This window comes from Corapipo altera, unplaced genomic scaffold (genome assembly GCF_003945725.1).
Source record: "Corapipo altera isolate COAL_440 unplaced genomic scaffold, ASM394572v1 23b, whole genome shotgun sequence".
NCBI classification, from domain to species: Eukaryota; Metazoa; Chordata; class Aves; order Passeriformes; family Pipridae; genus Corapipo; species Corapipo altera.
Window position 1 is genome coordinate 8,838,616 of NW_020884885.1, and position 23,729 is coordinate 8,862,344.

Consider the following 23,729-nt stretch of genomic DNA (forward strand, 5'->3'; position numbering starts at 1 on the left):
ACTATGGGCAGTGCAGCTGAGGAGAGAGGAAACCCCCACTTAATTGTAGCTTAGCTTTCCTTAGCTGTGTGTGGTCTTAAGGGAGCTGCTGCTGATACTCCTGTCTCGCAGATCATGCTGCAGAGTGATTGTGTAGGTGGGGAGGACCTGTGTGACTGGGAAAGCAATGATGATAACCTTTAATGTTTTATAGTTTAGTGGGGGATCGGTCAGACACACCGTTACCTGCAGAAAGCACTTACATGGGTCTTTAGATTTTTGGGATGAGAGGGAATAGATGAATGCCTTGGTATGCTCTCATCTATGTGTCTTCATGGTGGAAGATGAATTGCAGTTCTCTTTGCAACTATTTTAAATACAGATGATTCTTGCCTCAGGAGATCCTGGTGCTCAGTCTTGTGCTACTGATGAGCTAGGAGAGTACATTTCTCTGCTGTGACATGGCGTATTTGTAGCCAGAACTGTAAAACTTGCACAGTTTCATTACATTCCTTGGAGTAGTGCATCAACATTTTTCTACTTCATATGCAAAATCACTCCTTGCCCCTAAATCTATGAAAGAATATACATTAGGGAATTATATGGTTTGTGTTTTTCTACGTCTCATAATGTGGAGAGAGCATCTGACAGGAGTATTCTCCCAGCTCTGAGGGAGAACATGGGAAGGGGATTTCAGGAAGAAGAAAATCCTGGAAACCTCTTGCATCTGAACAAGCTGGCTGGTGCTGCAATCTTATAGCAGTTGTTAGACCAGGGATCAATATGAATTCTTGGTTTTGGTTTCTAGTCTGAATTCCAGTTGAATTTGGTGATGCAGGTTTGCTGGAGTTCCATGCAAATTCTCGTTTGCCTTTTAGCTGTAACCAGTCTGACTGACACTAACTGCTGTTGTTTCTTCTCTGCAGATTTCTACTCCAGTCCCTGGAAGATCTGGACAACAGTTTAAGGAAACTGAACTCTCGCTTGTTTGTTGTCCGAGGGCAGCCAACAGATGTCTTCCCAAGACTCTTTAAAGTAAGAGAATAATTTTTTGGAGCATAGTGAAGAAAAATTGATGGCCTGGTGCTAAACTTGTTTTCACTCACTAATGATTGGAGATTCCTTTGGCATCTCCTTAGCTATAACTAATTCTTCACTGAAACAAACTTTTGTCTTTAACTACTATCCATAAGGGCCAGCTTGGGAGCCAGATCCACTCCTGAACTCAGACTGGCAAAGAAATTTAGTAGTAGGGTGTAACCTAGTATCAGAGCGCTCAGGCTTCTCTTTTGGATGGTGGTCTTGACCTTTATTACTGTAAGTCACCTCTCACATGGCTGCACTGTAACATACTGACTCTCTTGTGTTGAGAGCTTTTTCCCTGCTGGTCGTTTGCTTCCTACAGTTTTTACTTGGGAAGACTGCTGTGTCCATACACCTTTATGGACAACTGGAAAAGCACATTGATCTTTATGAATTGCAAACAGGACTTTGTGTTAAAATTTCAAAATTCAAAAGCTGTTATGTTAGCTGACCTTCCTTTTCTTCTTCTTTTCAAGGATGCACTTCAGTCAGCTCAGCAGTGGAATATGGTTTGGGTCCAAGCTTCTTGCTGATGTACCATTTAGGATGTGGAATATGCAGTTACCTTGATGGTCAATGGTGGATTAGGGGGATACATTTCTAAAGTGGTATGTCAGTGCTGCAGATGTCAAGGTTGACAAGAGCATCTCCTTGAATATCAAGCCTCCTCAAGCAGTATCATTCTTTTCTATCCTGCTCTAAGATTGTACTTCCAATGTCTTTGAAGCTTTCTGACGGTGTCTTTGCTAGAGTGTCAAAACACAGTTCCCAGTACTCTTATGAGTTGGGTTTGTCATGTGGACTGTGCTTTACAAATGGTTGACAGAACTAGTGTCCCCAAAGCCTATTATAGACCAGCTGCTGAGAAGGAGAGGTAAACTTGAATCTGTACCCTTGTGCAGTAAATGGTTCTGATGTGTATTTTCTGGAGGAGGGCAGTACTGGAGAGGAGAATTGCACTATGCAGGTGAGAAGGGGCACTGATACTTATTTTGGCTTCTGCATCTTAATACATGACACAATCTATGTGCTGCTTTTAGTCTTTTCAGAGTGTAGGTTATTTTTATCTTTTGATCTGCAAATAAGTTCTGGCTATTAGTAGTTCATGACCTTTTCATTTTAGTTCAAGGTATTCACGGGATAATTAAAACTTTGTTGGAGAAAAATGCATGCTTTGGTTAAAGAACAAAAATTAGTTGGCAGAGTGAGGTTTGGAGAGATGGTTGTGAAATCAGCCAGACCTGCTTTTTGCTGTAGTCTGTTTTGTCTGGGGAGGTGAGTTGATGAGTATCTCAGGTGTGCTGTAACAGAGCTGAAAAAAACAGAGGCAAGTTTATGCTATTACATGGTGAATCTATGGCTTTCATGGGGATTCAGGAGTCTGCAGAGCTGCTACACTGAACAGTGAATTAGCAGCAGCTCATGCCTTGCTGTCAGCTGTTGTGGAAGGAGAGTTATGTCACATGTGGTAATACAGCACTTAGACCTAATATAATTTCTGCTCCTGCTGCCTGTAGCTGAGCTACCTTGTTGCTAACAGTCGCTGCTAAGGCACTATTGTGGATGGGTATTGTAAGAAGTGTACTTGTTAGCAATGTTAACCTTTGCAGAAGTTTTTTTGTCTCGCTCTATCTGAACAAATGTCTGTAATTTTACCTCTTCTGTAAAAGTGTGTTGTTTGTTCACTGAAGTTTGCTCACAGTCCATTTGGTGTCTTTTGCCCCTACAGTTTTTCTTTGCTATAGGATAGATAAAAGAGAGAGGTTATTAGTCATGCCTTTTCTTTTGTATATCTGCAGCAATTTACTGCTAACGAGTTTTCTGGTTGGTTGTGCTCTGCTTCCTATGTACTACTGTATGTACTATGTACTCACATAGAGCAGTGACCTTCTCAAAACTGTAGGAATACATGAATTTAAAATTTTGGATGTTTACCTAAAATTTCTGTTAGCCTTACATGGTTTTTTTTTTTTTTATTCCATTCCATTCTTTCAAGGCAGTAATACGTATTTCTTCAAGACTAAATCCATCTTTTTCAAGCCTTCCAGCTGATGCTGTTTTTCTTATAAAAGAAAAGTTTAAAATGAAGCTGATAAATCACATAGGAGCAGGGCATGGCCTGGAACATGTCAGTCTGACCCCTGCTCTGAGTTAGGGTGCTGTCATGTTCTTACTTGGAAAAATGAGTGGAGGACCTCTCCGAGATGTACATTCAGTGATACGTAACTGGTTTATTTCTCTGTCCTTCCTAAAATTAGTTTTAGGACTGGATCAGCAAGTTTAGAAAAGAATGAGACTTGTGCAGTTGTTTTCTGCTTCTGAATTCCCTTCCCCATCTTTGGCACAATTTTTAATGGTCTTCAGTAAACTAGCCACAATTGTTCTTTTGCTTTGCTTCTGTTTTGGAGGTGGAAAAGTCTCCTGTATATACAGAGCTGACTTAGACTGTCTCACTTGGAGAATGTGGTTCATTTGTTAGCTGTGCGAGGGTTTTTTTCAGTGTCTGTAGATTTCTGGCTGTCTTTGACTAAAGTGTTTGCTAAACAAATCTGTGGGCTGCTGCTCTGCTTGATGGATGTCTTGGGAGGGTCGCTGTGGAAACCATGAAACCTTTTCTCGTAGGATTCATTTTCTGAGGAAAACTAGGCCATAGACTTTGAGAACAATCTGTGCTCTAGAAAAGCCTGGAAGAGGCTGAATGCTATTTCATAAGGCCTATTCCATGTAATTTGTCAGGGATCTATTAATGGTATGAAGAGCAGAACAGGTGCATGGCTTGACTAGGGTAAACTTCAGGGATTGGAACTATGTGATCTTTAAGGTTGCTTCCAACCCAAACCATCCTATGATTCTACAATTCTAAAATAACTCCCAAAAGGCAGGACTTTACCTTAAATCTGAATCACAGTATCATACTCTACTGTGCAGACCATAAAGGTTCACTCAGTTGCCATCCTACATCCTGCATTTCCTACAATCTCTTTCTTGCGCTTTGGGTTGGACACTGATTCCCCAAGATGTCATGTCTTTGAAGAGACATTGGGAAAAATGTAGAATGTATTGGTTTTACTTAATGATAGTTTCCACATAAAAATACAGGGTTTTAAGTGGAACATGTCTTGAAAGAGTTGTCTGAAATGCGTTCTCTGCAAATGCTGGAATAGAATGGTAGGGTTACTTTGGGATAGCATATGCAACAAAACAAGGTGTTTCTAGGCTTGGGGACTGAGCTGAGATCTAAGTGGTAATAGAGGAGAACTCAACCTCCTCTGACATGTTAAACCTGACATTTGCAAATTTGCATAGCAAATGTGGTGTTTGCTAGAGCTGATAAAATTGTTGAGTCTTTGGTTATCTCAAATCCAGACTGCTGCTCCTCACAGTAACACACTCTAAGCTTCCAGGACTTCACACTGTTCAGGAATTCTGAAAATCCATGTTTGTAATTGTGCTTATTAGAAAGGGTCTTCTCTTTGACAGCTGGGTGTATTGTGCTTTTTGCAGGAATGGGGAGTCACTCGTCTCACCTTTGAATACGACTCGGAGCCGTTTGGAAAGGAGAGGGATGCAGCTATCATCAAACTGGCCAAGGAGGCTGGCGTGGAGGTGGTGATAGAGAACTCCCACACCCTCTACGACTTGGACAGGTATGGGGAGAGCAAGGGCAAAGGTGCTGTCTGGGCTAGGCTGGGATTGTCGTGTCTGGGAAGACTTCAGTCTCCTCCATTACACTGATCACTGTCATCCTGTGTGAGCCTAGAAGGATTACTCTGTGCACTCGCACTTTTGATTAGAACACGTCAAAGTGCTCACAGTGACGTGAATGTACAGACAGGTATTGCCTCAAGCTTATTAAACTCTGCACTTGACCGTCATTTAATTTGCTCAGCTGTGTCCGATTGATTGCTCTCCTTGAGCGTGTCCTCACTGTATGGAGTGCTTTCCTTTGCTTCATTGTAATAAAGATAGTTGACCTGTTGTCTCAAACAGGCTATGAAGGCAGGGCTTTTATTTCATGGATGTGCCAGGACAACTGGAAGAAGTAAAATAAGGTAGATTGGAACAAACTTACCTTATTCTAAAACCTGAATGCCTTGTCTTTGTTCTGTATTTGCTATGAAGGAGCTTTGTTTTGATGTTGAGTTTTGTATATTTACTTATTATATCTCTCTATATAAGAGAGATATATTAAGCGGTGGAGCCAGTCTTTCAGCTAAGACTCTGAGGTGTGCTTGATTTCAATGATGTACTATTCTTACAGATTACCTACTTTTTTTCTTTTCCTTTTTTTTTTAAACTTTTTTTTTTATTAGACTTGTGCCAGTAATGCTGAATTTGGATTTTCTCCTATAAATCTTTAACATCCATAACTTCCCATGGGAAGGAGCTTTGCAGTTAGCATATGCCATGTGGGAATGTTTGTCTTTGGAGCGAGGAGTATTCTTCTTAAACCTGTTTCATGAGCAGATACTGCTTTCTAATTTTTGTTTACCAATGTTTATTACATCCTCACCCCTTCAATGTCAATGGGCCTCACATTCTTCCTCATGTCCTCTTTGTGTTTTCCAAGATGGAGAGTCCTAGTTTTAAGTTATCAGGTGGAATCTGTTCTATATTTCATAAGCTTTGTCACCTTTCTTTGTACTTCTGGGTATTTCTAGAGATGGAGAGCAGTGGTGAAAACTGTGATTAGTGTGGAAAAGGTAGGAGCAACATGGATTTTTAGAGTGCTGTGATGTTTCCTGTCTTCTTCTAATAGTCCTTCTCATAATAGTAGCATTATTTTTGCTTTTTCTGAGTGCTGTAAACACTGAACTGATGTCTTGGGGCTTTCTTCCAGAATGGTCATAGCTATTTGAGGGGCTGCTACTGTATAAATAAGTTTAGGATTGCTTAGCTATGCATATAGAGAAACAACATGACCAAAACTGCATTTCATCTGGTGTTTTTGTCAGCTGGTCATGGGTGTGTAGGGAAGTTTTTAAGTTGCCTTTTACCTTTTGCTATCCCAGATAGCTTATTGCATTAATAAGCTTTATCATCATGTTCCTTTTTGTCCCTTCCCAGATATTTTTAAAAAATTTTGAGCAGCACAAACCCTAGCTCATCCCTGTGTAGTATTTCTCTTCCTGTTGGAAAAATGGATTCCTGCTTTATCCTGTATCTCAGTTTTCTGTCTGCATGGACTTTTTCCTTTATCCTGAATCACTGTGGTTTCTTAAAAATTTTTCAGTGAGGGGTCTAGTCAGATGGCTTTTCAAAATCCACGTAGGATATTTCAACTGAATCTCCCTTGCCTCAAGCTCAAATGTCACTAATAGATTTTTAGGCACAACTTCCCTTTACCAAGCCCAAATTAACCCCCCAGCATATTGCATATGCCCATGCATTCACTGTTTCCATTAGTATTTCCTACCCATCTGCCTAATGCTCATAGCAGACTCTATTCATTCCTCCCTCTGATGCCCCTGAAACACTTTTAAAATCTGGAGCTGTATTTGCTTTTTTGCCCCTTGCAGTATTCGGACAGTTTTATGGTACATTCAGCAGCTCTCAGTTTGTGTATTTCATGATGCCCTTTACGGTTCCCAGGTGAATATTTGCTGGTCCTGGCAAGCTTTTGCTGTTCAAGCATAATTTGTTTTGTGGCACTGATATCCCAGTCTGTGATCACATCTGATACATGTCCTTTAGAAAAATCAAGATTCATAACCTTTGTAGATACCTCCATAGTGAATACACTTGCAAAAATAAATGCAGAGGGTTTTGCTGTGCTGTTACAGTCTCTGCTTTTTTTAATTACTTGATCACCTCTTGGCTCCGTAAATATCCAGGAGTGTCTGTAAAGGGCATTTTATTAATTTTTTTTTTTTTTTTTTTTTTTTTTTACTATTTAAGCTTTTTTCAAAAGGTTTCTCAAACTTTCATTTGGGTTGGAAGGTGCAAAGGAGGCTGTGGTTTTTAATTTAACCTACCAGGTTGCTGGGTTTCTATCTTTATCTTCATTTTTCTGAAGGGTTCTGCCTTCTCTTGTCTTTGCTGATGTTATTCTTTAATTGCTTTGACTCCTGTGATCTTTCTGAAATGTTTTTTCATGGTTTGTGTGCAATTGTTGAATTTTTTCCCCCAAAATCATTACTTCTCAGTGATCTGCATCTCAGCTTGTTCTTTTTGCTTAGCACACTTTCTTACTTTTTGTAATGCATTTCCCTTATTGAAAGCAAAGTCATTATGGTATTGTTGCTCCTGGAAAGTTGTTAAATTGATGCATGCCAAAGTCACAGTTAGTGCAGGCAAGTGATAACTAACATTTCAGCTATACCTTTGCACAGCCTAAGACCAAATAATGAATTGCCTCTCCTTGTGGGTTCTTCATTAGCTGTTCCATGGAGAAGTCCTTTATGGCAACTAGAAAATGGGGTTTGGGCAGCTGATGAGGTGTGGCAGCTACCCAGTCTGTGTGGACACAGTTGAAGTCTCCAGTTATGCTGACATTTCTTCCTTCTTGGCATCTCTGAGATTTCTCAGCAGATGGTAATACAGTTCTGATACTGTATTTCTCCTGGAAGCCTCATAGTGTATCACCCTCCAGTTGTGTTACCATCTTCTAAGTCACAGTATGTGTTCTTCCTCTGCTCACCCTAATGTTTTTCCTGCATAGTTAGCTGGCAGTAATAGTACCTGGTAGTAGTATTTTACTTCTCATCTTTCTTTAATCAGATTTCCAACAAGATTGTTAGCCTGGTTTTAAGCAATTTAGACTAATCTTCCACAGCTACATATGTGATTCCAGCAGTTCTCCCCTTGCCCTCCCCTGAGATGGTGCCTGGCCAGGGAGGCAACAGGCAGGGCTGCAGCACTTTGGGACCACCTCCACCAGCTCCTTTTAAACATTTACCAAGAGCCTGTGCAGTTAACTTCTGAATTTGACCAGTTGTACCCAGTGGGAAGATTGCAATGTGCCCCTTGTTGGCACTGCCAGCATAGCTCTGTGATTATCAGAGCATCTTTCCCCTGCTCTCCCCAAAACAAAGAGAGGGCTATAGAAACTCAATATCAGTGCTGGAGAATACTCCTGAGAAAATCTGGGAATTCCCAGTCAAGATTAGCGATGCTCAGGTTGTAGAAGTTAGACAGAAAAGATAATCTCTTGGATGTTATCCTAGCCTGCTCGAAGTCTTTACTTGGCAATTTTTCTGTCTGACAGCTTCCAACTGACAGGTTGTTTTGTCTCTTCTCTGGATCTGCCTATTTTTTCCTTAGGATCTAAATCCTTTGTAGTGTGATCACTGATGGTCAGCACTGTGGTTTCCATAATCCTGGGCAGGCCTGGGTTATTCTGAGGGAGTGGTTTAGGTCAGAAAAGAACATTGTGATCTTGTATGTTAGTAGCATGCATCCAGAAGCAACTTTTCCTCAAATGCCCTAGCCTAAGGCTGAAACGTTAGTTAAACATGTTTTAATAGAAGCACATCCTAACCAAGCACTGGAGAAGCGTGCACACCTTGGTGGTTCTGCAGTTCAGTACACTATTGTAAAAAGATGGGTTATTTCCATCTGAGAAGTTCAAGTCAAACTTGTGCCTGCCAGATCTTGTTATCCTCTCCTATCTTGAATGATACTCTGGTGTCAGGTGTTTTCCCCCAGTACAGATACCCAGCCTGTCATCAGGTCACATCTTCATTTTTCATCTGCTCAGTATGTGTCTGCAGAAGTTGAATTGTTTGTACTTTGTTCAGCATCTGTTGGATGGATGTATCTGTCACTTATCTCCATATCTTCTTCAAATCTGTAGAAATACCCCTTGTCTTACATACACGTAGCCCTACATGAGCTCTCTGGAGCAGGGAATTAGACCAGAGCAATTGCATAAGCTGGCAAGGCTGACTAAATGGTCCGCGTGAATTGGTAGTGGGGTGCGTTGAGCAGCCTGCTTGCCGAGTGCTGGCAGCCAGCTCTTCCTCATGCAAGGAAGCAGGGGGAGTATATTCAGTCTCTTGCCAGAACCTGGCCCTGTTATTTGTAAGTGAGCTGAGGTTTCAGGTTTCTGAGGCAAGCAGTTTTCCCTATCCCTTTAGCCATCCTGCTGTGGCACTTCTGTGGAGGTGCAAGTCAGAAGCAGATACCTGTGAGGGTGTGCATTCTAGTCTGCAGACACTCTGCTGTCATAGGTGACTGACTGTAGGATACCTTATAATCATAGCAGTGCTGGAACTGTGGTTGCTCAGGTTTTGGTTGCCTGCTTTCTTGAGTTAAAGTGTGACTGTGTGACTGACAGTGAAAAAGACTTTCATAACTTCTGGTACCGGGGTACTACTGTCAGGTGGTGCTGGGCAGTATAGTGCTAGTTTGGTAGCACAGCCATTTCGTGTGCTCACTAACTAAGGTTAGGTTCTGTGTGATCAATACAGTGATTCTGCTCTTCTCTGTTCTACTTCAAGAAAACTAGAAAAAAATTGCCACATGCTGTCTGTGGTTTGCACTGGGGGAGATGGATGAAATGGGAGTATTAAATCCTGGGGAGGGATCTCCTTTTTCTTCTCACTGGTGAAAGTCCTGTGAGGTTATATGGCCTGGATTAGAAGGACAGTGTGAGGAAGGAAAGGCCTCCTGCTTGAGGAGCTTCCTGTACAAATCTTTGTACAGAAGGCTGAACAGCACTACAATACCGAGTATGCATGGTATAATATTCCAGTATTGTGCAATACCAAATATTCAATACTGCTTTTCATGGCAGTATTGTGAGAGGTCCAGGTTTTGTGCATCATGCCAGTGAAATGTGCAACTTGTCCTAGTCCTATTTAGAAGATTTGTGTCCCAGATCCAGTAACTCTGTGTAGGAATTCAGGAGCTGTACTAGGTAACTTCACTCATATTCACTATCTTGATGATGTTACATACAGACACTGGCATCCCGCTAGTCACAGTGATTTGCTCCAAGTAGCTAGCTGACCACAAAAGTTTTAGCTGTGGATCTAGGATGTGGTGTGGCGGTCTGAATCTCAGATTGAGCTGCAGCCTCAGCAGATCGGTGGAAGAGGACTGAAAACAGAGGCATTGTGAAAGAAGTAGCTTCCCTGCCCCAATCTCAAGCACCTCAGGGCAGACACGGTGCAGCTTTGTCACCTTTTCCAAGCTCTGAATTCCTATGGAAACAAGTGAGCCTCTTTAGAGTGCTGTAACTGGAAATGCTTCACTTCTCTTCCAGTGACAACACTTATTTTCTGGGGATCTTTGGCTAGTCCTGTTTGGCAGCTCCAGGACTCAAAGCAAGCCACAGAGAAGATAGTGGTGGGTAGTATTCATGAGAGTTCTGTTATTTCTTGCCACCTCTGGGGTGTTACACGGAGACAGCCAAAAAGTGCATATGGGAAAGCAGAGGAGATGCACTCTGGTGTAGTGATGTAGGACAGGATGTGTTGGGTGCAAGGCAAATACAAACAAATACACCAGCCAGGACGGGGCAGAGTGCTGTGGCCATGTTTATAACCCAGCACTAAAACTGTACAGTGCTTTGTACTCTTTGCACATCCCGATAGCCATCCCACCCTCCATGCCCTGTTCGTTAGAGTCTTTTATCTTCTCCCAGTGTTTACAACTTCAAAGCAGAAACACGGAAGGAAACTACAGGTGGATTCATTTTTAATCTCTGCCACTGTGCTGCCTGTGGGGAAGCTCCCCTTCCCTCGGTGTGGTCTCTCTGCGGGGTCACCGCGGCGCACACGTGCGGGAGCGCCCGCGGCCGGCGTGTCGCTCCGCCCCGCTACACGTGCGGCAACGGGGGAAGGGACGGCACATGGCGTCCGCCGGAACACTCGGCTTTAAGCCTGGCCCCTTGCATAAGCTGTTGATTGTAATGGGTGGGGAAAGCTGCTGTGCTTCAGCTCCTGTGTGAGCTGTGAGGTTGACTGCCTCAGCTTTATGTAATGCTGGTGATCCCTGTACTGTCTGCTTTGCTGTTAACTCCTTCCTCTCCCTGCGGGAGAAGGGTTAAAAATGGCATCTTTCAGCCTGGGGAAGCTTACCTTGCCCAGAGGACTTCTCAAAGCTCTCTGTCGCAGGAAAAATTAAACTGCATGGCCCCAGCAGGCTGTGGATGCTTAGTGAAGTAAAGGAATGAGAAACCGTGACTTTCTCTTTCTGTAGCATGATCTGACATAGGTGAATAGTGTGACATGGGGCTGCTGTGACCTTATGGCATGGGGGAGGATGGTAATTTCCCTAATCACAGGGAGAGAAGAATGATGCAAACTGGGATTTGCCTCATCTGCGATAGGTGGAGGAGGGATCACTAATGGGGTAGGTCCTCCATGTCAGACAAGGAGGAAGTAAGGTCAGAATCAGGTTAGGATATCACAAGGTGTCAGGGGAATAGATGCAGGTCCAGGATTTGCCATCTTGGGGAGACAGAAAGGCAGTAATCAAATTGAGATTTCATACAGGAGTCTGATTAGGAGCTCTGGGAGAGAGGTATGGTGCAAAGTCTGAATTCAGCTGGAGCTGTTTTGAGGTTTTTTCCTATGGAGATGAGTAAGTATGTGCAGTGTTTTGTTTTCTGATGTATTTTGGGATCTTGTTTGTTTGGTTTTAGTATCCCTTTGAAGAATGCATCAAGTGAAAGGTAGGTCTATAAGGATTTTTGTATCCAAAGTAAAAGGCTATCCTGAACAGAGATAGCAGGGTACAGTTTATATGTCATTTCCTTGTGTATTCTGTGTTAGTGAGGCTATGTTTTCTCACCATGCTTATTTTATCTCCAGAATAATTGAACTGAATGGCCACAAGCCACCACTCACCTACAAGCGCTTCCAGGCCATCATTAGCCGTATGGAGCTCCCAAAGAAGCCAGTGAGCACTGTAATAAGTCAGCAGATGGAGACGTGTAAAGTGGACATCCAGGAAAACCATGATGATGTTTATGGGGTCCCATCGCTGGAAGAGCTGGGTATGTGTCAAGAGCGAAGGCAAGGATTAACTGCCAGCTGAAACAGAGTCTACTGAAGCTGTTTCCGATGGCTGGCACATGTTCTCACCTAACATGGGCTACCCCTAGCCATTGAAGCAGGCTAATGTTTTTAGTGAGTACTGGACCTTGTGGTGTCCCTTGCACTGCTGTTGATGCTCAGAATCCCTCTTAGCATTGCTCTGAAGTGCTCTGCGTCTGTCCTTATGTTCTCTGCTATACTGAGCATGTAACCACTGTATCAGTATCTCATGTCCTCACCAGCTGCTTTCCTCCTACTGCCATCTCAGACACATTGTGTAACAGACCTGAAGAGGTAAACTATGTAACAGGCTTAGATAATTTCATTCAGTTATTGCCAAGCAGCACCAATTTGGGAGCTTAGCAAGACAAAAAATATTAGAGAAGCTTCTTTCACTCCTCCTGCTATGCCTTATGGTCCTGTGTTTTCCTTGAAGAAGCAGAATGAATGGCTGAGGCATAAGGAATGCAACACCTACAGGGAAGTGAATCTAAATGCATGGGAAGAAGGGATTAATGCAGGATATTTTCTGTGACTGGAGGCTCCATACCAGCTATATAGGAAGTATCACTTTGTACCTTAAGGTGCAATTTCAACAGGCGTTGTAGAAGTGTGGGGCTTCACAACAGGAGTATCTTCAGAGCTACAGTCCTGCATTGATCCACTTGCTTTATTGCCTGGCCTAATGTGAAACTGCCTGTAACCTTACACTGCTCTGCTTGCTGCCAGGGGAAACTCCTCTGTCAGCTCAGAGCAGTGCAGGGAGACTGCATTATTGCTTCACTCATTGCAGCGGTTCTCTAGCACTAATCCAGTGCCTTCCCCAGCACAAGCTTTCATCAGAATAGGAGCCTCACTAGGAGCAGCCAGGCTATCTAGTGAGCTGCAGATGTCAACGGCAAGGTATTTTGTGAGGCAGAGTTGTGGAGCAGATGTTCCATTGCCAGCTACTCTGGCCTTTGAAGCAGAGCCCTGTGGGTAGTACTGACACACCAGAAAGACTGCTGGCAGTGAACAACAGGGGAAGTCACAGTAAGGCTGCCAGAAGTACTGCAGGGAGAGGCCCTTGTAGTGCAGTGTCATGAGCAGGCGCTCCCCATATTCCACATGATTTGCCTGCTGTACAAGGATTAGAGCAGCGAGTAAGCCACGTTAATCAACTGTAATATGTAGTGTCTTGCTGTTATTAATGCTTAATCCAATATCTATACCCTTTGTCTAGGCGTGGCTTCAAATCTTACAAAGTTCTTTCTCTCAGGCTTTCCTACAGATGGTCTTGCCCCTGCAGTTTGGCAAGGAGGAGAGACAGAAGCTTTGGCACGCCTGGATAAACACTTGGAAAGAAAGGTAGCCCCTGTTATTTAAGTGGCGATTCCTGCAGACTGTGCCTCCAAATGAAAAATGTAGAGTGTTGCCCATTACTCTGTTCCCTGCTCTTCCTAGCAGTGGTCATAGCATTCGCCTCTGAAAAAGAGTGTTTGGTATTTTTGGAGTACATCTGTGATCTTGGTTTGTGTGCGGAGCAGGGAGCTCCTGGGCTTCCTCAGACCCAAAGAATTAGAACTGTATATCATTAATGCTGCTGTTTGAAGCAGAGAGGATTCTTTTCCTTGTTTCTACCTCTCAGTTTCCTTTAGAGGAGTGCAAACTTGGACACTCTCCTGTAAGTTGTTCAGTCCCTGCTACACACTGCACACCATCTCTTTTTATCTTTAGTTGAGGTATTAGTACGAGTACATGCTTAAAAAAGAATGCCTTCCCCTTGTCCTTTAGCCTGCTAATAGATTGTCTTGCAGACTGCCATTCCTTGAGCCCCTTGCTGAAATAATCAAATTTTTTTCAATATGTTCTTGATTATAATGCATAAGGCAAACAATTTCAAAGTAATGAAAGGTGACCCAGCTGCAGAAGCATGGCTTAGTTTTAACCAGTTTGTACTTCTTTAATGCTGGGTGGCTTGGTGGTAGTTGTGAAAATCAAAGCATAGATAGTTGCGCTGAAGGGGGACTAAACTTTCAACATAATGCTCCACAAAAAGGTCGGAATTTCCCCAATTTTCTTCTTTAGTGTGTGAAATGAGATAGATATACCTCGACATAAACAGTTGTATTATCTTGTATCCCTAGGAACTGCCAGGGTTATTAACTCCTACATGCAAAGCTAATTTAATCCTTTTCTTTGCCAAAATAACTAACTGGTTTAAATCCTGGAGGAAAGGGTGTGCATTTCTTGAATGGGGCATGGGGGTTGGGATTGCCCACTAGAGATCTCTCCCAGCAGTGATTGGAAGTGAATAGAAGAGACTGTGCTGTCAGACCTGAGTGATCTCACCACCTGCACAGAGGCCTGCCCTTAACAATGTCCCACAAAGACATGGGGGTTTTGGCTGATTTCTCCTGAATCTATCTAGGCATGGGTTGCAAATTACGAAAGACCAAGGATGAACGCCAATTCATTGCTGGCCAGCCCTACAGGACTCAGTCCCTACCTGCGTTTTGGCTGCTTGTCCTGCCGCTTGTTTTACTATCGTCTCTGGGAGCTGTATAAGAAGGTAAGACAAAAGAGACGTGGAGAACAGGCTGGGTTTGAGCATGTATGTAGCATGATGCTGGTTCCCAGACAGTGCCAGAACAGGTACAAAAGTTCCAGTTGCCTCCCTCATGTTTGACTGTTGGGCTGAGCTTGTTGCTATTACAGAAGAGGCTCTTGGGTGAGAAAAAGAGATTCTCCTGTAAATACTCAAGCAAACCTTAAATCTGCTGGTACCTGGTTCTTCAGTCTGGACTTCTGCGTTACAAGCCACGTAGAGCCTTTTAGTGTTAGTTTTGCGTAATTCCGGTCACTTGTCTGTGTACTGAGTGAACCAAAAACAGTGCTCTGACTTAACCACCTCGGGGTTCTGGTAAGGGGTGATCTAGTGCTCCTTTATTGCAGTGGTCGGCAACTGACTTGGGAAATGCGTATAAATGCTTAGGTGGCTTATGGCTCAGCTGCATGAAGCCAGTCCTCCTGTGCTTGTGAATATCCTTGTTCCCTCCTCCACAGGTGAAGCGGAACAGCACACCCCCCCTCTCTCTGTACGGACAGCTTCTGTGGAGGGAGTTTTTCTACACAGCAGCCACCAACAACCCGAAGTTTGATCGCATGGAAGGGAATCCCATCTGCATACAAATTCCCTGGGACAGGAACCCTGAAGCCTTGGCAAAGTGGGCAGAGGGCAAGACAGGCTTCCCTTGGATAGATGCAATCATGACCCAACTGAGACAAGAAGGATGGATCCATCATCTGGCTAGGCACGCGGTGGCCTGCTTCCTGACCAGGGGTGACCTCTGGATCAGCTGGGAGTCAGGAGTCAGGGTGAGTCCTGGCATTTTCAGATATTTGCAGGAGGCCAAAAGGAAAACAAAATCTCCCTGGCGTTCGCTGCAAGGATGGGCACACAGGTATGGCTTTTGCTTCATGTGTAAAAGGTGCATGGAAGAGAGGATTTGCTAGCAGGCTCTTGGCCAGCCAACAGCCTGACTTCTTTCTGCCTTCTACTGTAAGGTTCTGACAGTATCACAAACCTTGAGTAACCATAACTAAATGTATGTGGGACCCACTGGTAAATATGGACTAGGGTTTTGGGGGCTTTTTTGGTTTTTTGGGGTTTTTTTTTTGGTAAAAATTCTCTCAGTCCATCTGTTTTCTTTGCAAGTTTAATGCCACTTTTTAACCGGACCTTTTTCCTCATTGTGTAATCCATCACCGTGCCGGTCAGGGAACGCTCCATGACTGTGAAATCTGAGTCTAGAGTCTCTCAAGGAAAGAGGTAAAAGACCCTCCTCTTGGGCCATCTGAAGGGACAGACATCTTGAAACCTACCCAAGTGTACATACTGCCCTACATAAAAAGTGGAGGCAGGAGTATCTAGTCATGAAGCTGACAAACCAGAGCATAATTGAAAGTGCTGCTTAAGGTGCAGCATCTGTGCATGGATGTGAGTGAGTTATTGCTGAAACCTTTCTGCCTCTTGGTAATGGTGTGCTCTGGGACTTTCAGAGGGGTTCTTCCATCTTGCTTTGGTGCACGTTCTTCTGTGCAGCATCCTCTCCTTCCCACGGTTGGTGCTTTGCACTTGTTATGCCTGCCAGGCTAGGATCAATACCTAAAGCTTGCTGCAGCATTAGGTAGTGATTTAGTCTGTAGCTGCATGAGAGATAAGCCAGCACTTTATCAGTGTGAGCAGACCATGCCTCCGTATGTGAAAGTGTCAGGAAGTGAGATATATTGACCAGCCAACTGCCTTCAGCCAGCAGATCACCTCTTTGCTGCTGCTCTGTTCTCATAGCTCAGTGCCTGCCATTTGAAATAGCATCTTGGGTCCTACTGCCACAAAGTCCTGTCTGGGGAAGGTCTCAGTGCCTTTTCCTCCACTTGCTGCAGGTATTTGATGAACTATTACTGGATGCAGATTTCAGTGTAAACGCAGGCAGCTGGATGTGGCTTTCGTGCAGCGCATTCTTCCAACAGTTCTTCCACTGTTACTGCCCTGTGGGCTTTGGACGTCGCACAGACCCCAGTGGTGACTATGTTAAGTAAGTGATATGACTGCAGCTTCCTTGTTGCTGGATCTGTGAGCCCAAGTCAATCAGTGGCTGACAGGTGCATGATGCTTTCTGTGCATTGTGTGTGCTACCTTGCTTTTTACTTGTGTTGCAGGAGGTATCTGCCCAAACTAAAAGGTTTCCCCTCACGCTACATCTATGAACCATGGAATGCTCCAGAGTCTGTGCAGAAGGCAGCCAAGTGCATCATTGGGGTGGACTACCCCAAACCCATGGTGAACCACGCAGAGACCAGCCGACTGAACATTGAGCGCATGAAGCAGATCTACCAGCAGTTGTCACGCTATCGGGGCCTCTGTAAGTACCAACAATTGCAAAAGTTTGTGTCTAATATGAGATAAAATGCTGGGAGGAAAGGTCATGATTTAAAATAGATAGCACTTGTCTCTCTGGCCAGTCCTTGCAAGAGAAAGCAGTCCCTGCCAAATCTGCTCAATTGGTTTCCAGGGAGAGCTCCATTGAGCTGCTGGACAGCTAAGAGGAGTAGAGTTTGATTAGTTTTGAGAGCTGCTGATAGCAAGTCACCATCCATATACAACCAGTGGTCCATTCTTCACTTTGGAAGAAAACCTAGGCAGTGCATCCTAAATAAATATGCTGCTGGATCACAGGATGTGTCTGTGGTCAGCACTGGGTGAGCGCAGCTCTGAACTCCTGCTTTGGGATATGGATGTGCTGTTTGGTGATCACTAGAGTGTTCCCATGTGAAAGGCTTGTCCCACCCCAGGTGTGTTTTGTTTCTTAATATAATATCCTCTTGCTGTTTTCTAGGTTTACTGGCATCAGTCCCTTCATGTGTGGAAGATCTTAGTGGCCCGGTCACAGACACGGCTTCAGGGCAGGGCTGCAGCACCAGTACAGGTGAGTTGGAGTTATTTGTGTGCTTTTGAGCTTCCTGTTGACTTAAAAATTATAGGCAGGAGAAGATGATTGTTTTCTAATAGGAAGAGGATGTATTGCTAGGAAAATATAGATCACATTCACATTCCTTTCAACTTTCTTCAGAAGTCCCCAGTGAGCCTTCATTTCTAAAAGGGCTGAAGAATAAGAGTTCATTAAAGTTACTCTTTTACTGCCTATATGGGATCATATGCAGCCACTTAAGGGAGAAGTGCAGATCACTGTAGGGCTAATCAGGTAAAATTAAGCTGTCCTCTGTCAAAGAAGGATGCTTTTATGTTTGTTCTGGGGGACTTCATTCTGCTTTTAACAAAGCATTTTTTTAAAAGTTTCCAGGGAGCCTATGGCAACACATCTCTGTGTTTGTGGACTGCACAGTCTTCTTTCTCCCAGCCCTGTGGCAGATTAGGCCAGGGTGTATGTGTGAGGCCACCTAAAGGCAGGGGAACTGTTGCAATGACTCTTCTTCCTCTGCAGTGGTGAGGCTGTCGCAAGCAGACCAAGCTTCTCCAAAACGCAAACATGAGGGAGCAGAAGAGCCATGCACTGAAGAACTGTACAAACGAGCTAAAGTGACAGGTCTCCCTGCTTCAGAGATCCCTGGCAAGAGTTTATGACTGTGAGTAGTTCCTAGTGTGATCTGGCTTAAACTACCTGGTTCTGGAAGCTAACAAGGCTCAATCTTATTTACTTACTGCATTGTAATGAACAAAGTGGACTTCTTGTGGAGGGATGTGGCTCCTAACTGTATTTCCATAACCCTATAATTTGGCAGTGGCCTGCCCACTGGTTGTTTTGCATGATAAGCTGTTAGCTCAGTTGTCCAGCGGAGAGCGGTGCCCTGCTGCTGGAGCAGGCATGGAGCACTGTTGTGGGTTTGCTCTGGTGAAGCTACTTCTCCTTCCACAGAGTGGGTTTGCAGCCAGGTTTGCCCATGTGGTTAGGGTATGGGCTAGAGGAAGGGAACAATCAGGTTCAGTCATCTGCCTCCAATGCTCCAGATACCAGGAGGGAAAGAGCTGGTCACATGTTTTGATAATTTTTCAGTATGAGAGAGGAGGTCAAGGCAAATTGTCTCTTCTGCTTTCTCCTACAGCCAACGACGAGCACCCTACCAGTGAAGAGGGAGAGTGCTGAAGAGGTGACCAGAAGAGTAGGACTGCTGCCACAGAGGGACTGGAACTTGTGATCTGCAACAGAAAATCTGGGGTCTCATAGAACTGTGTAATTCCAGTAGCTGCCGCAGAAGGGCACTGCATTACTTATGCTTGGGAATATTTGGCTTTCTGACCTCCAAAGAGCCAAATATGTCTTTTCTCAGCCATGCCCCAAATCTGCCCACATTTAAGGGAGCAAGAGCCTTCTGTCAACTTGGTCACTCGTAGGTGTATCTTTATTTTCTGACAGTGGCTCAGTGCATGCGACTTGATGCATCGATGTAGGAATCAGCATCTGCGTGTCTCACAAATAGTGAACATTCATTCTCATCAATACTACTAGGCAGTGATGTGTGCGGATTAATTCAAATTATAGTAGGTGTTGAGAAGGAAACTGCTACAATGTCAAAAATAGAGTACCCATCCTACGAGAGAACAAGGAAAACCTGGTATTTCTTTGGTTAGGCTACGCTGCCATCAGAATGCTTTCTGAGTAAATCAAGGTAGTGCTTCTATAGGATGGAAACAAAATGAAGGTTAACTGTAGCACAGGAACAGATACAAACTTACACTTAAAAGGCACTTAAAACTTTCCTGCAAAAGAACCTTGCTGCTGCAAGGTGAGCCATAGTGCTGTTGCCTGGAATAGGCAGCTTCAGAGGTGTTTGACATCTGGGGAAGAGGCACTCTGAGAGGAAAGGAATTCTGCAGAGAATAAGATCATGCCTTGATATGAACAAAGCAGTGTCTCAGATTAGGTGTGGTCCAAATAATAAGGGAGCTACGCCTGAGCCCAGCACTCTACAGCATTTCCTTCCCTGAATGAGTACTCTCTCAAATGAAGTGACCTATGTCTGGTGTGTAGACTGTGGAGTGCCTCATACTGATAGAGGATGTATTACACATCAGCTCCTTGAAGTGAGTCTTCCTCAAGTCAGAGTCCAGTGTCCATTCTGTGTGCCCATTCTGTTTGCTCTTTTCTGTATTGGCATCTGTGTTTTGAGTTTCTACGCAGTATACTCCTGTACCTCTTGCCCTGCACGCTGCTCCTCCTTGCCATTTGCATTCACGCTGGTGCTTTGTAGCCTAGTGGAACGACTGTGTAGCTGTCCTGGCTCTTAACCATACACTCCTTGCCCAGTCCTCTTACGTGTCACTCCAGCACAGTGCTGGCAGAGCACCTCTGCCTGTCACCAAAAGCACAAGGGAGGGTAGTACTGCAGAAGATTCTCTCTTGTGGCTGTTTTCAAGAGGGATTAGGCTGAGTAGCTAGTCCTGTGCAATGGGCTGCTGTTGGCACAGTTTTCATTTGCTGTCCAAAACCTTTCATCCGTGCCTGGCACAGATAGTGTGGGGCTATATGTGAGCTTATGCAACTACCAGCTTGGGGAGTATAGGAGTTGTCTCCCATTCTGACTGGGATAATCAGATTCAGTTTTGAAGCCCATGTTTGAACCCAGAGCAATAGGGCTGTGAATTGAAACTGACTCAAATGTGTCTGAGAAACCTGAAATGGTTGAATTGAATGTGTGAGTAAATTTACTGAATAGCTCAATAACCTTTCCTTCCCACTCCCTAAGGCATTGACTCTGTATTCTTTTTCCCAAGGGAATCCATTGGGCAGACTGAACAAGTAAACAAAGAGTCACTCTTCCTAACCTTACTTTCTTCTAGACTACTATTCACAGCCTGCCTGGTGGATAGCCCTGTCATCTGCAGGTTTTGTCCCTTTCAGTCTGACCCAGATATTACTCCTACTGTCTTGGGGGTAGAAAGGTATAAAGAAAAAGAGATACTCCCCCACCCCCATCTTCTGCTGCAGAGAGAAGAAAGGGGAAAGACATGAACTTTGTACACTTAGGTTACAGAAGTTGTGACTTTTGTCATTTGGAGAGTTTCTTGCTTAGGCAATGGTCTGTAAATACAACTTTTTATAAATGTCTTTAACCCCCTCTTTCCTGTTATCCAAATTATTTCGCTTAGTAAGTGGCATTTTTGGGGCTGGATCTGTGGGGTAAGGAGTCAGTGGAAGGGGAGGCCACATCTCCTAAGTGATCTCTTTGTCGGGGAGGAGGAAATCACATTTGCAAGGTTTCTGTCAGCACCTGGAATATGGATGGTGGCATTTGGAAGAGCTGCACCTTGGATAGTAGCACTGGGAAGGACACAGACACACCAGGCCAGCCAAAGATAAGGGAAAAACTAACTGCAAGCAACCTGTTATGTAGGCGCGGATTCATCCACTCTGGCATCTTTTCCCAGCTGAAATGATAAAGGTGGGTAAAACTGTGATGAGTAGGGGATGATTGTTCACTGTTTTCAGTAATATTTAGAACTGGACATGTTTGGTTAAAGTACAAGATGGTAGAATGAGCAAGGCTGCACCTTCCTTAGTTTTTGTGGCAAGTTCTTCCTTAGTTATGGGTGCTAACAGCTTGCTGAGTTCAAAAGAACTCGACCAATTCATGGAAAAAGAAAAAGCGTTAGTGAAGATCTTTGTTTCAGGAAGCAGCAGAGGGCTGCTGGAGGCTGACACAAAGGAAGCAGCATGAAATGGATGCCAGATTGGCGGCACTTTGTTTCCTGGGATAATGACTGTTTCCTGTGTCTCAGGGCTAGGTGGCAATATGTGACCTGACGTAGGCACTCCTAACGCAGGCATACTGTGAGCTCTTTCCTTGAGTAGAGGGAGCAGTTGCCTTTTGATGCTCTGAGGGTAGTGGCTTTTGGAATGCTCCCCGGGGTGGCGTGAAGGCTCTTTTCAACTGAGGTTGGGCACTGGGGCAGAGGAGTCCTATAGAGCTATGAATGTTATTCAAGATGGGCCTCCTTCAGTGACTGAGCCTTGGCTGTTGCAGTTCTCCAGCTAAGTCATGAACTGATATTAAGTACATCAGACTTGGTAGTCTAGTAACTAGCTAGGATGCAGCTGATGTCAAGTTCTTGTGTGTTATGCCATCCTCAGTGCTCCTGTGTATAGCCAGTTACTGGAAGCTTTCTTCATCTTGGGAGAATTAAATGAGGTACATTTCTTTCCTATTACCTAACAAGATTCTGGAAGTGCATGTAACCATGCAGTTCCCTGTCCACGTTCAGCAGTGGGGCTGATGTAGGACAGCAGTACCTGTGCCTCACAGTTGGGCATGTTCAGATAGCACCAGTCTGAACACCAGCTATTGCAAACAAGCTAACCAAATATTGCAAACAAGCTAACCAAAGCAAAACACAGTTTTAATTCTGTGTAAATAAGCATTTAAAATTTGGTATCTCATTTGCTTAGCTAGTTTGAAACAAAAAACATGTTAGAAGATGCAGATTAGAGTGTTTCACAGAGTGCTACTGGAGAAGCTGCTGCCTGAGCATTCTCACACCATTTGAGGAATCGCACAGGTACCACCTGAGGCTTTTAACTACTCGTACCAGGGGCCTTTGCAGCAGGCAGCTCCGGTGAGCTGACAGGTGCACTTTTGGACCCCTTGCTAATGCGCACACACACCCCATTCTCAGGCCAATTCCTCCTTGAGGCTCAAACTTCCATTTCCTGTAGCAGAGTGTCAGGTGTCAGATTTATAAATAATTTAATGCAATGGTACAGCAGCACGTCAATTCGAGCTGGGTGCCTGCGAGGAGGTATCCCAAACAAAGAAATACTTGGACAATTATATCCTTATGACTCATGCACCTGCCCCTCACATGCTCTTTTACTCAAGCTAAACAACTAATACCTCTCAACAGGAGTTACTGGAGCATGTCTGGTCTACAAGGTGGGCAATGTGTACAGTGCATTGGTTAACTGAGGGGGTGTGCAGTCAAGGCTCATGGTATTGCTGAATTGTTCTCATTTTCATTGAGGACCTTGTGGTCTTGAAAAAATAATACTTCAGTGCTTGGAGTGGCCTGCTCATGACAAAAACCTTTTTGAAAACAGCAGCCTACATCTTAGAAGATGAGGAGCCAGGATGACAGCAGACTCAGTCCAGCTTTCTCTATGCAGAGTGTAATAATATAAATTAAACCTGGAGAGGCTGGGTTTGAGGCTCCTTCTCTTTGCTGGCCAGAATATCTGTTTTCCCTGTCAAAGGAATGACAGTGATGTTCTTCAGGGTTGAAAATAGCTAACCATGGATTTCTAGCAGAGACTGACTACCTGCTCCATGTGCTGGTGCTCGAGAAAATGTCCTTCCCCCATGTGTCTTCTGTCTGCACAAGGAAGGAGCTGGAGTGGCTTCAGGAGTGACTGGCTGAAAGGTCTGAAAGTAGAAAACACACCTGGATATGAAGAGATGGGAGTCAAGAGATGTGATCATTGTGACAGAGGGAGAAAGAGCAATAAGAAGGATGACTGATCAAAAGAGTAGAGTGCTGGTCTGGTATCACAGCTGCATCTAGTAGGGGATCAGATGGTTCAGCTGGAGGAGAGGAGCAGGAAAACTTCTCTCAGCACATAACCTTTCCTCAGGTTTCATTTAGGGCTTACAAAAGTTGGCCTGAAGTGAACCTGATGGTCAGTTGGACAAATTGAAAGCAACAAAAAAAGTCAGCAGATGCCTTGTGGTCAGAGATGCCGGCTAGGATGGAAGCATAGTCTCTTATTTTGCAGATGTGCATGGAGTCTCCCAGGGGCCTTGGGCTCTATTGTGCATCTAAGGAACAGATATGACCCAACAGTAGTGCAGCCAGAAAGGCCAAAGTGGGTCTCCTGCCAGCCCAGCCTGAGCCAGGGCTGGGATGAAAGGCCTGGTGACCTAAGGGGTGAGCTTTTGGTGCTTGGTGTCCAAGAAGGTGAGATATGCTGGTGGTGATCTGGCTGTGGGACAAGGCCCTTACCTTCTGCCCCAGGTCAGAGGCCAAATGACAGTCATGCTGCAGAAGAATCATTTTGGTAGGTAGGGTTTATGCTTTGAGATGGAGCAATGTCAACGGTCCCCTGAAACTCCCTGAATGAATGCTGGTGAGTCTCTTGGGTCCAGCACCAGTCTGTGCATGCAAATGGTGAAGGGGACACCCCTCAGGAGGCT

General features: G+C 44.4%; 1 protein-coding gene across 2 annotated transcripts in view; it reads left to right on the top strand.

The window, feature by feature from the left end:
* The window catches only part of CRY2 (cryptochrome circadian regulator 2), a 24,913-nt gene extending 4,248 nt beyond the window's left edge, over positions 1–20,665 (top strand). For both annotated transcript variants that reach the window (XM_027641914.1, XM_027641913.1), the window contains exons 2-12: positions 906–1,014; positions 4,567–4,709; positions 11,823–12,007; positions 13,306–13,394; positions 14,458–14,598; positions 15,093–15,404; positions 16,473–16,624; positions 16,749–16,951; positions 17,426–17,515; positions 18,032–18,173; positions 18,651–20,665. In XM_027641914.1, coding sequence (XP_027497715.1) covers positions 906–1,014; positions 4,567–4,709; positions 11,823–12,007; positions 13,306–13,394; positions 14,458–14,598; positions 15,093–15,404; positions 16,473–16,624; positions 16,749–16,951; positions 17,426–17,515; positions 18,032–18,171 — 1,564 coding nt within the window. In that variant the 3' untranslated portion in view covers positions 18,172–18,173; positions 18,651–20,665. The remainder of the gene's footprint in view (positions 1–905; positions 1,015–4,566; positions 4,710–11,822; positions 12,008–13,305; positions 13,395–14,457; positions 14,599–15,092; positions 15,405–16,472; positions 16,625–16,748; positions 16,952–17,425; positions 17,516–18,031; positions 18,174–18,650) is intronic.
* Positions 20,666–23,729: the final 3,064 nt, after the last annotated feature.